This window comes from Athalia rosae, chromosome 2, assembly GCF_917208135.1.
Source record: "Athalia rosae chromosome 2, iyAthRosa1.1, whole genome shotgun sequence".
Classification (NCBI taxonomy): domain Eukaryota; kingdom Metazoa; phylum Arthropoda; class Insecta; order Hymenoptera; family Athaliidae; genus Athalia; species Athalia rosae.
The window spans coordinates 11,907,625-11,923,201 of record NC_064027.1 but is presented as its reverse complement, the minus strand read 5'-3'; the positions used below and the strand labels follow the sequence as shown (position 1 = coordinate 11,923,201).

The 15,577-nt window shown below is 36.9% G+C and overlaps 4 protein-coding genes across 7 annotated transcripts; 3 read left to right on the top strand and 1 right to left on the bottom strand.

The window, feature by feature from the left end:
- The first annotated feature begins 139 nt into the window (after positions 1-139).
- On the top strand, positions 140-2,929 carry LOC105683031 (60S ribosomal protein L6). 2 transcript variants are annotated; one of them, XM_012395322.3, is made up of 4 exons: positions 140-263; positions 786-971; positions 1,640-1,913; positions 2,504-2,929. In XM_012395322.3, exons 2-4 carry the CDS (start codon positions 786-788, stop codon positions 2,851-2,853), a joined length of 810 nt encoding a protein of 269 aa, XP_012250745.1. In that variant the 5' UTR covers positions 140-263; the 3' UTR covers positions 2,854-2,929. The 2 variants fall into 2 exon arrangements, with proteins under 2 accessions (XP_012250745.1, XP_012250753.1); XM_012395330.3 differs by having other exon boundaries at positions 239-321.
- Positions 2,930-3,299: 370 nt separating this feature from the next.
- LOC105684871 (transcriptional adapter 1-like) lies at positions 3,300-5,704 on the top strand. 2 transcript variants are annotated; one of them, XM_012398565.3, is made up of 7 exons: positions 3,300-3,492; positions 3,766-3,802; positions 4,011-4,244; positions 4,373-4,576; positions 4,752-4,900; positions 5,044-5,206; positions 5,331-5,704. In XM_012398565.3, exons 1-7 carry the CDS (start codon positions 3,422-3,424, stop codon positions 5,460-5,462), a joined length of 990 nt encoding a protein of 329 aa, XP_012253988.1. In that variant the 5' UTR covers positions 3,300-3,421; the 3' UTR covers positions 5,463-5,704. The 2 variants fall into 2 exon arrangements, with proteins under 2 accessions (XP_012253988.1, XP_020706979.1); XM_020851320.2 differs by lacking the exon at positions 3,766-3,802 and having other exon boundaries at positions 3,356-3,492.
- On the bottom strand, positions 5,619-8,098 carry LOC105684863 (AP-3 complex subunit mu-1). Its single transcript, XM_012398553.3, has 9 exons — positions 7,868-8,098; positions 7,611-7,795; positions 7,215-7,449; positions 6,982-7,141; positions 6,756-6,869; positions 6,369-6,548; positions 6,056-6,214; positions 5,909-5,959; positions 5,619-5,821 (listed from the first exon to the last, which is right to left on the bottom strand). Exons 1-9 carry the CDS (start codon positions 7,900-7,902, stop codon positions 5,687-5,689), a joined length of 1,254 nt encoding a protein of 417 aa, XP_012253976.1. The 5' UTR covers positions 7,903-8,098; the 3' UTR covers positions 5,619-5,686.
- Positions 8,099-8,253: 155 nt separating this feature from the next.
- Positions 8,254-11,749, top strand: LOC105683143 (N-acetylglucosamine-6-sulfatase-like). Of its 2 annotated transcripts, none has more exons than XM_012395533.3 (9): positions 8,254-8,554; positions 8,774-8,833; positions 9,324-9,530; positions 9,675-9,836; positions 10,092-10,268; positions 10,380-10,581; positions 10,734-11,026; positions 11,114-11,230; positions 11,334-11,749. In XM_012395533.3, exons 1-9 carry the CDS (start codon positions 8,426-8,428, stop codon positions 11,493-11,495), a joined length of 1,509 nt encoding a protein of 502 aa, XP_012250956.1. In that variant the 5' UTR covers positions 8,254-8,425; the 3' UTR covers positions 11,496-11,749. The 2 variants fall into 2 exon arrangements, with proteins under 2 accessions (XP_012250956.1, XP_012250946.1); XM_012395523.3 differs by having other exon boundaries at positions 11,114-11,248.
- Positions 11,750-15,577: the final 3,828 nt, after the last annotated feature.

Sequence of the window (15,577 nt, the reverse complement as noted above, 5' to 3'; positions counted from 1 at the left end):
GGACCAAACGCATCGAGTTGGAGATGACTAATCGCAGAAATCCTCAACTTAACGTATGAACCGCTTACTTCAAGGAAACCTAGGCAGTGCTTACATTGAGGCTAACTTCAGTTGCCATTTGAATTTGAAATGTGTTGAAATTTCGTGCATATGGTTTTACCGGAAGCTGCGGGAATGCGGCGGAAGCGAGTGCGCAGAGCTCAAAGTTATTTTATTTGCCACTCACCAGATGGAGGCTCTTTCAACCATCCGCTGGCTTCGAAGTAAGTAACGTTCGCGTTAATATCGTCAAGAAAATCCGAGTAATCTGCAGTTCTGAGTGTAACTAGTCCACGTTGTTGGTTAATTAATATAACTTTAATCATCCAGCATTTAGCTGGCCCTTGTATTTTTAATGTTGAATATATAATTATCAAAAAATATCAATATGTTTGTGTGGCGTGTCCGGCGATACGCCATTCACATTTGCTGTTTACATTTCATATCTGCATAATCTTTCTTTCCTGCCATTTGACCAACCCTCGATAACGATTCTTTCTCAAGACAAATCTCAAAAAGAAAACATTTTTCACCATCGTGATGATTGCTGAAATAAATAATTATCCACTTCTTTCAAACCTAACCTCGAAATAAAAGTAGTGTGAAGTCTAATGTTGAAGTAACATTTCATTCTGTACATGGTGACATAAGGGATTTTAAAATTCATTGCAGTACAGCCAGTTGTTGGTGTTAAGTGTATCTGTCAAGTTTTGACAATGTAAGATAGAATTGAACTTTCATTGCAGATGGTGGATACTAAAGCGAAGGCTCCGGCCAAACCTGTGGCTACTGATGCCAAAAAAGAGGGTGTCAAGCAGCGTGGTAAACCTAGAAATCGCGACCTAGGAAATGGCGTCTACAGATTCAGCCGAACCCGAATGTATCACAAGAAGGCTATCTACAAGTTTGTGGGCAAGACAACTGAAAAAACTGTGAGTTGTTTTCAAACCTTCTTGAGAAAATGCGCAGTATTTCCTTCTGATCCAAGGTGACTCTTGTGTAATACAGTTCCACCATTTAATGAAGGAAAATTAAGGCGATGAAATTACCAACCGGTTTGTTATCCATATTCAAATTGGGTGTGAAGTCGCGACACTTTACTGCTTGGATTAAATGGTGCAAACCCAAATTCTATCCAAATTTTTGCCATACATTTTTAGCATTTGAGCCTATTAACATATCTGAATATAAAATGTCAAACTTAGCTGGACTTTTCATCCATTTCACTTTTATAAAAAGATATGGTATAACAATGTGTTTTTAGAATAAATGTATTTAGAGTTATTAATGAAATTCATCCAAATAATATGTTTATTCACATTTCTGAATTCCTATTTCTAAATAGGTATTTAGTAACTAAGGGTCACGTTAGCTAGAATCACGCATAATACAAGTTTACAAAATGTATTTTTGAAAATTTTATTGTGAAGGTTGTTTGTGATATATTATAAATACGCAACTTTGAGATAGTATCGGAATAATGTTGACTTGGAGAATATGAAATCTTTGACTCATTTAAAAATTAATACCATGATCTAAATTCTGAATGTTGTTTCATATTTCCAATATAACTTAAAACAAAGTTATGATTCCATCATAGGTGAAGCCCAAGAAGCCCATTGCTATTGAGAAAAAGATTGGTGGTGAGAAGAACGGAGGCACTAGGTTGGTTCTATTGAAGAAAAGGAGGAAGAGCTACCCTACTTCTGATCCAGTGACTGTTCACCACGCAAAGAAAACTTTCCGTGATCACGTTCGCAAATTCAGACCCACTCTTGTGCCTGGCACTATCCTGATTTTGTTGGCTGGAGCTCACAAGGGAAAGCGAGTTGTTCTGCTGAAGCGTCTTAAAAGTGGTCTCTTGTTGGTAACTGGTGAGTTGATATTTTAAAAATAACTTTTTATAATACTTAACAGTGTAAAAAGGTCCATGTGAATTTCAAACCTAGTCGTCTGCATTAAATATCTAACAATGTGGTCAACTACAACCCTCCATTATAAGTCCAAATAATGGTAATTCTAATTTCATGTTGCAAAGTTGAATACCATTATTACTGACTATGAGTGCAATCCTACAGCAGCATTGATTCTAAGTAATGGCAGCTTTCACTAAGCCTAGCAGCATGGTACATGGATATTCATAATTCTATGAAAAGATTACTGTCCATAGACATATTAATGGCGTTTTGTAAAAGAAATACTAGGTCAAAACCAAGGTTTATTCTGTTCACATCTCTGAACCAGGTTAGTTGTACCACGTGATTAAGAATTAACTGCTTTGATAAATTGCTGGTTCCACAACCATGTGTATTGTTCTCCAGTTTATTTTGTACGATAGTCAATTTCGACTATGGCTGGTACAAATTGTTAGTCGCACAATCAAACCTGTTTGACCGGAAAATATTGAGCTGGTTGAGGCTTATTGAAATTATTCACTGAGATCATATGTGACTGTATTTTGCAGGTCCATTCCTCATCAATGCGTGTCCTTTACGTCGAGTTAGCCAGAACTATGTGATTGCTACATCAACGAGGATCAATCTGTCTGGTGTAAAGTTTCCAAAAGAAGTAGTCAAGGACGAATACTACAAGAGGACCCACCACAAACGTGCAAAGAAAGCAGAAGGGGATATTTTCAGCACAAAGAAAGTAGACTACAAACCCTCTGAACAGAGGAAAATTGATCAAAAAGTTGTAGACAAGCTGGTTATCGGAGCCATCAAGAAACACCAAGACAAGAAATTATTGTTCACTTACTTGTCGGCAATGTTTGGCCTTCGAAGTAGCCAATATCCCCACAGAATGAAATTCTAATCCCATCTGATATATCATTCATGTGCACTTCCATGCATCGTTGTACACTTGGGGAAAATAAAAAACTGAAAAATTATCGCATGTTTATAGTATTTACTTTTTCATTTTATTATAGACCCTTATTCCCCTTATTCCCGTGTCATATCGTATAGGCTTATGTGATGGCATAAAAAGTCTTCTATCGATGCTATCACAGAAATTTTTATTTGTACCTAGAAATTTTTTTCCAAAATGTCTCAAATGGGACGTTTGTAGTTTCTTATCATTGGAGTGATAACCTGTACATTCTAAATATAGTTGTGGGTTTAATTTATACGATGTTTGAATTTTTCTCTTATGTTTTCATTTTTTGTCATTCAAAATGCACAGATTCGAATGAAATTTCGGTCCCTGCGATTCGTCAACTCTGCCCAAACACTAGCTCGATGCCGGTAACGATGAGATCATTCTTTGCCATGAGGGGGATCTGTTTATTTGAGTTGACAAACGTAAGAGGCCAAAGATTGACTTCTTGTATTCAGTTCGTGTCGTGATTGAAGTCAATAATTATCGTCCTACAGTTAAAATTATGATGTCCTTAAAAGAGTTAAACGTCGCAAGGAAAAGTCTCGTAGCATCGCTGGGTGATAACGCAAAATTGTAAGTACAACGTCGTTGTTTATAACCTGACCTCATTTCTCATCATCCCATCAATATATGAATGAAAATGCGGAATGAATGTATACCGGGAAGATTCGTTTGGTTCGAAATCAGTTTTTTATCATTTGGGTTGGCACATTAGCAATTACAATTACATGAATTCATGCGTATGTTTGACAATTTGTAGTGTAAACTATACTCTTAGTTTTAAGGATTTGAGGTGATTGATACCATTCTTAGCAAGTTCATCAAACACATATTTAATATTTTCAGATACTTTGAAAATATGAAGATGTGGTTTCAGATGAAGGTATGATGACATTTTTACATCGAATCCATATTTCTATGCATCTCTTCTTTAAGCAGATGCATCATGTAATCCTATTAATTTGAATGACAATCAGTATTTCTTTTTATATTATTCATACATAAAGTACATGTGATCTAGGTTCTGCAATTTGATATGGAAGTATGTACAGCTCGAGCACTCCTGTGATTGTATGAATATTGATTTTCAGACAACAAAAGAGGAATTTGATTCTGAGGCTCGTAATATGATGAGTCAAGATCAAGTTCATTTACATAATGAGTTTCTTCTTTGCTTATTCTGCAAAGTCCAAGGCTTATCATCTGTTACAACAGTTCGAACGAACAAGCACAACAATATTCACACTCGTCTTGACAAAGAAAAAATTTCAGAGAAAAGGCTGAGATTAAAACGAAAATATAAGACCGATAAGTCTAATTTTGAAGTAAGTACATTAGGTTCTACTTGTCTTCAAGAGTTTCGATAGATCTGATTTGATGGTAGAATTATAATTTAGAATTGATCAAGTTACGCACAGTTATGTGCAAACCTTATCCAATTTAAATGTTTTAGCCTGCTGATGTTTATGTTGAAGTCTTGTCCCAAACTTCCTCACCTGTTGGGGATGAGCCAATTGGTGCAAATCATTCTAGTGCTCAGAAGCTATTACTACCTGATCGTACTTTTGTTCTGGCAAGATTGATGCTTGCAGCTTGGGAGAACAATATGGATGGTGCTGAAGAAAATACTGCACATATTATTATAGCTGCTACTCAGGTGCGTAAAGAAATTAAGGAGTTATGCTCACACAATTAATTGGCAGGTGTTTCATGATCAATATTATAATTCGAATGTACTAGAAGACCCCTAGACCCCTAGACCCCTAGACCTCTAGACCTCTAGACCTCTAAGTTTACACTACGTTATTTTAATTGGCTGATAAATATTTTAGGTCTTTCTCAAAAATCTTCTAACGGCAGTTATAACTAGGAGAAAAGGTTTTTCTGTTAGAGAAGGATCCTTCATTCATAACATTGGTGAACCAGTACCAAGTTCTTGGACAAGAAACACATCCTATATGAACAATGCATCAAGTTTTAAGTAATATCGTAAATTTTTCTTCCTTACATTCCTTATTTTCTTCCTTAAATTCGTTGGTAAATTTAGGGTAAATGAGATACGAATACGGTGATATTTAAGCGATTTGATTTTTCTATCTTAATGATATCTGTAACATGTTTCAGTTCGGTCACAAATGTAGTGGAACCTGAAGGACAAGTTCCTGCTATGAAACAAACGCTTGAGGAAGCTGAACAAGCAACTGCATTTGCATTAGCGTGTTCAGCTCAGACCACTTCTTCTACCCCTGATCCTATTAGTGTGGCAAACCTGCTGCAAGCATTAAAGGTATTTAGTTCGTAGCTATCGTAAAAATTTTGCATCTAGGTAATTTGGACTTTTCCCGTTGAAAAAATTGCAACATTCGTTGGAATTTACGCTGAATTCTCACTGTAAACATTATTTGCAATAGGTGTACAAGAATCTCATCAACAATCATACGATTTATGCAACTAATATGGAACGCTTGTATAAGTATGCAACGCATTCAACATGGGAAGAATTGGAAACAAGAAAAATATTGTACAGGAGTTCTAAAACGTGATACAAAAAATCGGAATGGACTGTATTTATTGAACGTTTTTATTACATATGTATTGTTCCATTAAACATACGTATAAATGAATGGGTAATTAAGTGATTCAAAAAAACAATTAATTATCTAATTAAACTAGGGTGAAGGTAATGAAATAGACACCAGTTTGTAAACATTTGTAATAAGTGATATACTTTATACCTCTGACAGTTCAAAATTTATTCAATAGAGATTCACATTCGAATTTGAAACCGTCCAGCTTTTGTAATGTACTTGACTCCCTTGAATGGTTTGTACTTTTCTCCATACATATCGAGTCGGTTGACTTTCAAACCAGATACAGCAAGTTGATTCATGGTAAAATGGACCTTAAAGTGAAAGCATGTTTTATGAACTTCATAATTCAGACACTAAGTCATAAACTTCATATTGAAACCAATTCTGATAAGACCTACATTAATAGCAGGGTTGGACTCTGTGACCGTGGCTCCATTTTGCACAGTGATCTGCGAATGAAGTGATGAACTTAATGAGTATTAGACCTTGTGAATTGGCACGTGTGCAGCTAATCCTATTCATGTATGAATGCCATAATAACTCACAGTTCCTCGAAGATTAGGTAGTTTTGCTACATCTATTCTGCCAATGTCCCATGTTAGTACTTTGCTGACTGGATCAAATGAGTATTTACCCTGATTGGGTACCAGGCTGCAATTCAACACCGATTTTGGCATTGGAATTACAATGTTCACATTTTCCACCTATAAAAAAGCCATGTGGATTGGTTGATGCTAGAAAATCTCATTTTACATATTTTTTTAGCATTGTCTGATAGTTTAAAATCCAGATGTTTGAGTTCTAGATTTTGAATTTTTTCTTTTCGAACAGTTACACATACTCAAAAATATTCCTTACACTTCTCCCGATCGTTTGTTTCGGCCCAACAGTAATATCCAATCTGCCACCACCGGAGTCTTTCAAGCTAATATTATGCCTCACATATATTGGAATTGCAACTATACTCTGCGATCCTATATGATACGACAGCAGCCGAAAATTACCATCTGGTGGAATAAAGGAGAGTATTCTCTCAGACTGAAATTTTGTAAATAGAACAGGTTTAATAAATCACATGTAAAAATTTCGTGCAATGGACTGACACTTGAATGATTTAAAAATATATTTCAAACTAAGATTGGAAGCTATTCAGTTTTGAATTCACATGAGGCTTCCTAGTGGATCGGAATGGGGAAGGATAGAATGACCTTAATGACTAAGAATATAAGTATAATAAAAACATACCTCCCATCTTTTGAACCTGACACATGGATGAAAACTGACATCATCGAATAGTCTTGGGTTCATGAAGGAAAGTGTCAAATCAGGCATCCCGCTTAATTTGATGCAACAATCGATCTGAAAAATCACTTCATTTCACATGATTATCACAGGTAAAGGTGTCATTGCAAACAAAACCCGTTGAGTTTTGTGACTGAATTTTGTGGTGAAGATGGTACAATAATCTTACATAGCCTTGGATTTCTGCAAAAACAGTTGCCCCAGTTTTGTCAATTATGGCATCAACTTCTTCCACAACGTCAAAGTATGCTTCATTGTTTGTGTATTTAACACCGGTCCTTCTCCAGGGTACATTCGACAATTGACCACTTGGTAAGATAGCGCTAACACTGACAATGAAATTGAAATGTAGGCCATTATCATTATTTATGCATAAAAGGATGGATGTTGTGATTTACTCACTTTGATTTTCCTGTGACACTGTTCGCGATTGTTCTCAATATATTAGGTGGTTTAATTAGCTCTTTGAGTATATTTGATTCTGTGGCCAAGGGGAAACCATTGTCTAACATTTCATCTAGCAATTCATAAACGACAACGTAATTATCTTTTATAATTGATTCTGTACATTCACTGAAGTAATCCTCAAATGTGTCAACTACCCTGTGTAGGAATTCGATGACAAACAACGGCGGAACTGAAATATCAAATACATAAGAATAACATTTGATAGAATCATGATATAGTGCTATACTGATCTCTTGAAGGATTGTAATAATACAGTATCGACACAGAATGCCAAGATATGTGCAAGAGAAAACTAAATTAATCTTTGAAGCAAACTGAACGATATCACACCTTCTGTCATACAGACAGCGACGAAAAACATATTGCAGCGGTGTATGCTAATTAAATAGTGATGAGGAGTAGCAATAACTGGAGGGGTATCTTCTGGAGATGCAACTCTGCGCTGTTGGTCAAAAAAATAATCGCACAAGGATCGTGCGACCGCACTTTTCCAGTGCTTTTCCATAAATACATCTCTGAAATCAGGGAAATTTTAAGGCTATGTCACGTCACTATCTACATTCACTGGTTCACCGTTTTAAACTTACCCCGACGAATTGATTATGAAAAGACTGTGAATCATTTCAGCTCCGATATCTGAGGATATCTAAACTCTACTTATTATAAATAAATTTCGAAGCTATGACAAGGTTTTGACACTTGAATGGTTTTAAGTTTTGACAGGCCGAACGGTTAGCTAGATCTTCAAGAAAAATATTGTCTACCCACACACGGTAATGTGTATTTGAATAGTGTTCAACCAACAAATATGCTTCGGGGATTGTTTCAATCAATGGCAAAGTCCAACAATTTCTTCTTTACCTATATGCCTGTTTACCGGTGAGAAACTGACAGATCGGTATGGAAACCACCCCGCTCGTCACCGGCTCAATGACACCAATGAGTCCGTTTACTGTCAGATAGAGGCACAATCGCGTTTCGGTATTGCCGCAGGGGTACGCAGGATATTTGTATCTGACGAAAAGTATGATAAAGAACAAAAAGACTTGCATTCGTCAGTTAAATGAGTCGCATTACACGGTACACAATTGAAATTGAATTATCATTCATTTTATTACTGGTTTACATAAGTCGATTCGGGTCGCATGCTTTGGGCTATCAAAATGAATATGCTACTACTATACGTGCTCCTTTATAGTTTCACAATCGAGATTAGTGCATCAAATATTGTTCTAATTATAGCCGACGACTTAGACCTGGCAATTGGTGGCATGGTGAGTACAATACGTTCAATATGAACATGATTACCAGTATACTTTTTATCTAATCCTGCGGTAGATATAGCGGGATGCGATAGACATTATTAGCGGGAGAGCGCACAATTTGAAAATTTAAAATTGCCTCCTACGCGCGTTCGATGTCGGAACTTTGGAAGAATGTAACAATGCCTACATCCTAATGGGATGGGACTTACATATTTTTATTGATTATAGACTCCGTTGAAGAACACTAAGAAGTTGGTCGGAGACGAAGGAGGGGTTTTTTTGAACTGTGTAAGCATACATAGAATTAAGTTTCAATGAACGCTAATGAAAAAATTATCATCATCCTGAGTGAATGATTTATCATACCCCGTCACATATGATTCCACTAATTCTGCACTATTCGCTTGACGTGCCTTCCGCCAGCAGGTTTTGAATCAGTGGATAAAATTAAATTATTGTGTCTCGCACGTTCGCTTTGTTGACTCATTGCAATGATATAGTGCAACATGATAATGGCACTTCATGGTAGATGTTATTTTTGTCATGTGAACCCGAATGAGCAATATCAGCGCGAACCAGGTCATGCTTACGACTTATGAAATCTAGCGTTAGATCCTGCAAGAAATGAATTTATATCGCCGAAATCTCGGCCAAAGTTAATATAATTGAGATAACATAATGCCATGATTAATGTTTACGATATTAGATTTTTATGACATACACTTCAAATATTTGCATATCCAGATGTTTATCGCTGAATATTGATTGTCATCTATAGTTCGTCAACTCGCCGATTTGCTGTCCAAATCGGGCTGCGATTCTTACCGGACGATATCAACACAATCATTTAACCGTCAACAATTCAATTGAGGGTGGTTGCAGTAGTCTACAATGGCAGAAAAATCAAGAACCAAACAGCTTTGCTAATCTAATAAAGTCTATGGCGATTTACACTACGTTTTATGCTGGAAAATACCTAAATCAGGTACACATGCGCACAATACAACTAATATATGAATTTGATCATTCCAGTAGAAAGATTGATGTAGGTATATCTATCATGATTACATGGAACTTACTTTACATTTGCGTAATGGAACTGAAATTTAAAATTATATGCATAAACTAGTATGGCAGCATCAAGGCAGGTGGTCCAGCTCATGTTCCAGTCGGCTGGGATTGGTGGGCTGGCTTAGTGGGGAATTCCAAGTACTACAATTATTCCTTATCCCTGAATGGCACAGTCCGAGAGTACGGAGATAAGCCCGAAGATTATCTCACCGATGTGATCGTGAGTTCTTTGCAAAGACATTTTCTGTAAAAATTTGCAAAATTATAAATACATAAATTTACCTTTGCATATATCCGATTACAGAAAGAAATGTAAATAAAGTGAATTTCTTCAAGTTGCAATTTCGTTCCACACTTGGAACTTTTTCTTTATCTATGTGGACATCTCACGTTTAAAATATTTATTTGATTAGAATTTATGTATGAACGCCCTCAGGTCCGCTTACAATTCGAGAAAATATTTTATCTTTCACAGGGAAATCTCGCGATAGATTTTTTAAAGACTCGCAATGCCGATGACGAAATTCCGTTTCTTATGGTTTTGGCTCCACCTGCTCCGCACGCACCATACACACCAGCTCCACGACATACCGATGCTTTTAAAGGGATAAATGCTACGAGAACGCCCAATTTTAATACTCCACAACAGAGGGTATTGTTTGTCATTTTATTTTTTTTCAAGCATATTCTGTACTATAACAGAATCATTTGCCTTCAAGTAATTCACCCGTAATGCTACCGTATACCTACATTGTATGTACAGGATAAACATTTTTTGGTGAAAAACGGCGTAGCGCCGCTTCCGGACAGCGTATTACCAAAGTTAGATGAAATTTATAGACGTCGCTGGGAGGCATTATTGGCTGTTGATGATCTGGTAGAAAATGTTTATAAGACTCTCGCGGAACGGAAACTACTTGATGACAGTTACATAATTTTCACTTCGGACAATGGTTACCATATTGGTAAGCGATAGGTATCCAATGTGATTTTATTTTTTTTCCATGATTCTTCACTATGCAATCTCAGTCGTCCACATTTGTCGATGTTTTAGAACTAACAAAGTGATATTATTGAACTTTTGACGTTCATTCTTATGCGATATCATCCACTTCAGGACAGTTCAGCATGCCGTTCGACAAACGCCTGCCTTACGAAACGGATATTCGCGTTCCATTACTGATGCGCGGCCCAGGAGTGCCGAGGGGAAATATTAAAAATCCGGCTAGCAGTGTGGATATCTTCGCGACGATTTTAGATATGGCTGGAACGGACGCACCCTCTGACGGTACCTCACTTCTTAGTCATTATCTCCATACAGACAGAACTGTCCTTATTGAGTACAGGGGCGAAAAATCTGAGAAAACACCTACTTCAGGGTGCCCGACAGACAGAGACCCAAATATGGTTGTAAGTATAATGTGAATACTTGAGTTTGAATGCATACGATAGCCTGATTTCTTCGATTTCATGGTTGATATTTTTTATTACTTTTAGTTATGCAGCAAGGATTTTTCTTGCAAGTGTCAGGATTGTTCAAACAATACGTATAGCTGTATTAGGAGAGTAGCTCAGGGGGACGACAATATTTTCTGCATATTTGAAGATGACGGGGTAATGATTTTAGAATCCGTATGTTTATTTATTTACAATTGAAAAGATGTTAACATTCATGATGACTACATTTATTTTACGATGAATTTCTCCTGTATTGTAGAATACCATCGAAGCGTACAATTTGAGAGACGACAATTTCCAATTGAACAATATCGGATACACCATGAAATCCGCCTTAAGACACCGGTTCAGGAATCGTCTTAAACAAGCAGTTATCTGTGAAGGAGCTGATTGCGTTATGACGGGCTCCCAGGCCGATTAAACGACTATTTTTTCATTTCTGGCGCTGAATCGTTTGTCATTAAATTTATTTAATCCAATGTGTTGAGAATTAATTTTTTACAATATAATACTTCGGATATCGAATACTATCATGATATCCTCATAGCTTCGTATAATAATATAGTGATTGAATTCGTAAGGTATTTTTTTTATAGTTCTTGGTATGTTGTTCTCTGTACGAGATATACCGAAGAGAGTATAAAAGTCTGCATAATATACTCACTTCTTAAGTAATCACGACTCTTACCTCAGTTATTGCGGGAATATGAATCCCTATTCCATCAGCGTCGTTAACCGATTGCCTTGACTTCTTACGAAAAAACAAAAAAATTTAAACATTTTAGTAAGATAAATATACGTCAATCTCCACGATATTTTTGCATCGAAGCGTTCCAGAAGCGATTGATATTCAAGTATTCAAGCCCGCAGGGCTCTAATAAAAATATTTTTTAAGAAAACAAAAGCGCTCGGATTCCTGCAGAGGAGAGTTTTCATTTTTATATCCAGATATACATCGCGGGTACAATATCGCGCAATCGACGTATTCAGAAATACAATAATTCGGACACTATATAAAAGGCAGTGTATCTGGGAACTCGACGGAAGGCATCAATTTCCCCTTATTCAAGATTGATCGTATATTACTCGTATATCTATACCTGTATTTGAACTTCATGGGATATACCTATACATATAAATGATACACACATAAATTTTTATTTTCTTTCTACAATATAGCAAACATCCAAAAAATTTCTTGCGTGATTTGGTATATTACAATGTCGAGAATATTATATTTTACAGTTCTGCTGATCGATTCCTGGTAGACCCGGCAACATCAAGCTCTGTCGGTTTGGTTTTATTAGGAATCAAGAGGCGTGAGGGGTACCTTGAAATTACCTCAAAGGATTTTAAAATGTTTGCGTTTTCGGCAACAAAATATACGCTACGATGGCAGTTTATACTTATATTTATTAGGTACTCTTCGCCTTTACGCGGTGATTATAATGAAATTGTTTGCGCAGATGTTGTTCTGCAAGTCTAAGGTATCAAGATGTATGTGCAAGCAATATATTTCTCTAAAGCATTGTACGAGCTGAAACGTAAACACACTTCAACTTTTCTATGTCGAATTTGGTCCGTGGTCGTCACGCCTGACCGAATGGAGTCGGCGTCAAATCCAGCGTCGACCACATTGGGGGTGTCTGAGGCCTTTTCCGCCAATTCTATGATTGACAATGATGCAAAATTTATAAAAACCAAATTGTGGTGAAAGCGGAGGTGAAAGCATACCTATATGACCGGGGCCGAAGTCGTGAGTTTATACTATGAAAGCAAAATGGGTTCACATTCTATGGGCTCCTAATTCGTTAAGCGTAACTAGAATATGCAATTCTCCAAAGAGCGGGGGCAGTAGTACCTTGCTGAGGCTTCGAGCTAATTTTTTGAAAAAATTTCTCAAATAACGAACGAGCACTCCGTAAGCTTGAGTACCGGAAACCATGCAGATACTTGTTGAGGTCATGAGTGAACGAACCCGGTGAACCAAAGCGTCAAATGATGTATACTGTGTGGCTGAAGTTCTGTTCAAACTACAGGAATTCGGGCGGTATATATTCATATAGTGATATAGTTATAACTATATGTATAGTCAAACTACAGTATACCTGTATGTGCTTCGCTATGTGAACGCAAAGCCGAGGACGGTAGCGTGAATAGTGGCTGGTAAGAATTAAGTGTTTTGGTTACGGGCTGTAACACTCGATTGGGTACACAGCGGATAGTATTTTGGGATTCGCGTTTTGAATCGGCGATAGTTTGCCGGACTTTTAAGAGTGTCCGGTAGACCGGGAGATCGATGTATTGTCAAAGGATCAGCCAGTTCTTCGTTACTTCAGATCAATAGCTCTTTCGATTCCTTCGCGTACCCCCCGGGGTCTATTCCTCTAGGTACCACCTTATTTACTTACTTCTTATATATGTCTACCTAAGTTCACATTTCGCCGTGCTGCAGGATCGTGCAGCTTTTTAAAATGGCCGCTCGAATACACGACATTTTCTACGATCATTGTATCATTCGTGTGATATCATGTGACTACGGAATAATTAAATACCGAACAATTCTCGTTTATTAATTCAGAAAATATATAGATGAAAAGTTTTGTGCTTCGGGTAGGAAAGAATTTATGTCATTATTCGTGTGAAGATTTTCTGCAGCGTCTCGAAGATGAAAGATTCAAATTAGTCACGGTTGAGGCGTCAGATCTCATTATCAAAATGATTTTCGAATCGTCTCTGAAGCTCATGATCCCTCTGCTCTTTTCAATTTGCAGTGATATACCTATATATATATACGAGGGACATAACCAGCTCCGCCCTTTGCTTCTTCTGCTTTCACCGGGCCTTTGTTATGTGATAATTAGTCTCCGGCTCTCAACTTCTCGGGGTTTTTGATGCGGAAAATGCAAATTTATAAACGAATTAGCGAATCGGAAAATAACAAGGTTGTTTTGATGAAGTTTAAATATAGCATACCCAATAAAATTAACGGAATACCCCCAACATGTCCAGCCATCCTCATTGTCAGTAACTTGTGAATTTTGATTTTCGCATATCGAATCAGTATTTGTCATATTAGTTTTTAACGCTGACGTCCAGCGTTGCAACTTTATGAGGATTGATTTCAGATCCACTTTTCTAAAGATCTTTTCAGACTATACCAGGAAAATAGATGGGGAAAATAATTACAAATCTTTCTTTTTGGTAAATAATTTGCAACCCTATAGTTTATTTTACGTTTCATATACATAATATATGTACTATCGATCTATGGTACTACACATACGGGTGACAATGATCATAAGCTCGCTTTTTGCTCATCTTCGACCAAACGAATACCTATACACCCATATAGAAGATTACACGATATTCACATGTAAGTATATACGAGAGTTACATCTAATTCATGCATGACTAAGTTATGTACCTATGCAGTACTCGATTAGAGCGCAACGTAGAATAGTCCGGGTACAGATCGAGTGGAAGGCCTGCATGAGGGATTGCAGGGCGGTCCGTATAGTTACCTGGTGAACACTGAACAGTAGTCAAATCAAACACATGGCTATTAACTCTGTCAACATTTCGGGGTACTTAGATGCTTAACCCGGCTCACCGTAGTAAGATCTATCTAGAATACATATATATACCTATATATATATATACATACCTCGGGCAACAATCCAGGCATGGAGAACGGAACAAGGCCAAAATAAATATTCATCCCTGGTGCTGCGGCAAACTTCGGACAACCCTCGCCAGCTCGCCCCTGTCGGTTCATCAATATTGTTTTAGGTCATAGCGAGTTAAGTTTGTAACCTGAGAAATGAGGTTACTATTATAAACTATATGGGCATAAGTATATGTTGTAGGTCATGCAGGATAAAATACATAGATATCTGTAAAAACTAACTATGTAGGTAGTACAGTTGCGTGTTACAATACAGATACAACTCTGTATGGCGCATCTTTTCTTCAATTCGAACCGTAATCTGATATTATATATGAATTATCTGTATCGAACCTATACTGCATACCTATGTTATTGAACGCAAATTTCATTCAAAATGTGAAAAGGGGGCAAGATACTCCATCTGATTTTATAGTGGAAATGTAACTCGTGCTTAAAATCAAGAGCCTTTCTAACAATAACTCTGAACTAAATACGGGTTTCATGTAAATACAAATATTTTAAAACCACAAGAGTGAATAAAAAGCAAAATTTATTAATAGTTTCACTATAATTTTGCCTGGATTGTTATTATTATACGAAAAATTTCGAGTTCTTGGTGCAAGTTGCTACGATAGCCCGGAGTATAGCAATATAAATGTATGTGAAGATCATCGGCAGGTTTGAGCGGAGATTTGTTATTTGTAACAGATCTGAATTTCTCACAGCAAGAACGAAGTGGGAGGATCGTATTTGTGAACTGTTGTGGATGCAGTATAATATATATATAGGGGCGGCAATGTCGAAGGGGGAGGTGCGACAGGCAAAGGGACGTC

Bases quoted from the DNA above. Each gene is read 5' to 3' on its own strand.
- LOC105683031 (XM_012395322.3), top strand. From the start codon at position 786: ATGGTGGATACTAAAGCGAAGGCTCCGGCCAAACCTGTGGCTACTGAT. The intron at 972-1,639 runs GTGAGTTGTTTT...ATTCCATCATAG, and splicing joins GCAAGACAACTGAAAAAACT to GTGAAGCCCAAGAAGCCCAT. The intron at 1,914-2,503 runs GTGAGTTGATAT...TGTATTTTGCAG, and splicing joins TGGTCTCTTGTTGGTAACTG to GTCCATTCCTCATCAATGCG.
- LOC105684871 (XM_012398565.3), top strand. From the start codon at position 3,422: ATGATGTCCTTAAAAGAGTTAAACGTCGCAAGGAAAAGTCTCGTAGCA. The intron at 3,493-3,765 runs GTAAGTACAACG...TAATATTTTCAG, and splicing joins CTGGGTGATAACGCAAAATT to ATACTTTGAAAATATGAAGA. The intron at 5,207-5,330 runs GTATTTAGTTCG...TATTTGCAATAG, and splicing joins ACCTGCTGCAAGCATTAAAG to GTGTACAAGAATCTCATCAA.
- LOC105684863 (XM_012398553.3), bottom strand. From the start codon at position 7,902: ATGATTCACAGTCTTTTCATAATCAATTCGTCGGG. The intron at 7,796-7,867 runs GTAAGTTTAAAA...CCCTGATTTCAG, and splicing joins TTCATAATCAATTCGTCGGG to AGATGTATTTATGGAAAAGC. The intron at 6,870-6,981 runs GTAAGATTATTG...GTGATTTTTCAG, and splicing joins TTGCAGAAATCCAAGGCTAT to ATCGATTGTTGCATCAAATT.
- LOC105683143 (XM_012395523.3), top strand. From the start codon at position 8,426: ATGCTTTGGGCTATCAAAATGAATATGCTACTACTATACGTGCTCCTT. The intron at 11,027-11,113 runs GTAAGTATAATG...TATTACTTTTAG, and splicing joins ACAGAGACCCAAATATGGTT to TTATGCAGCAAGGATTTTTC. The intron at 11,249-11,333 runs GTATGTTTATTT...CCTGTATTGTAG, and splicing joins GGGTAATGATTTTAGAATCC to AATACCATCGAAGCGTACAA.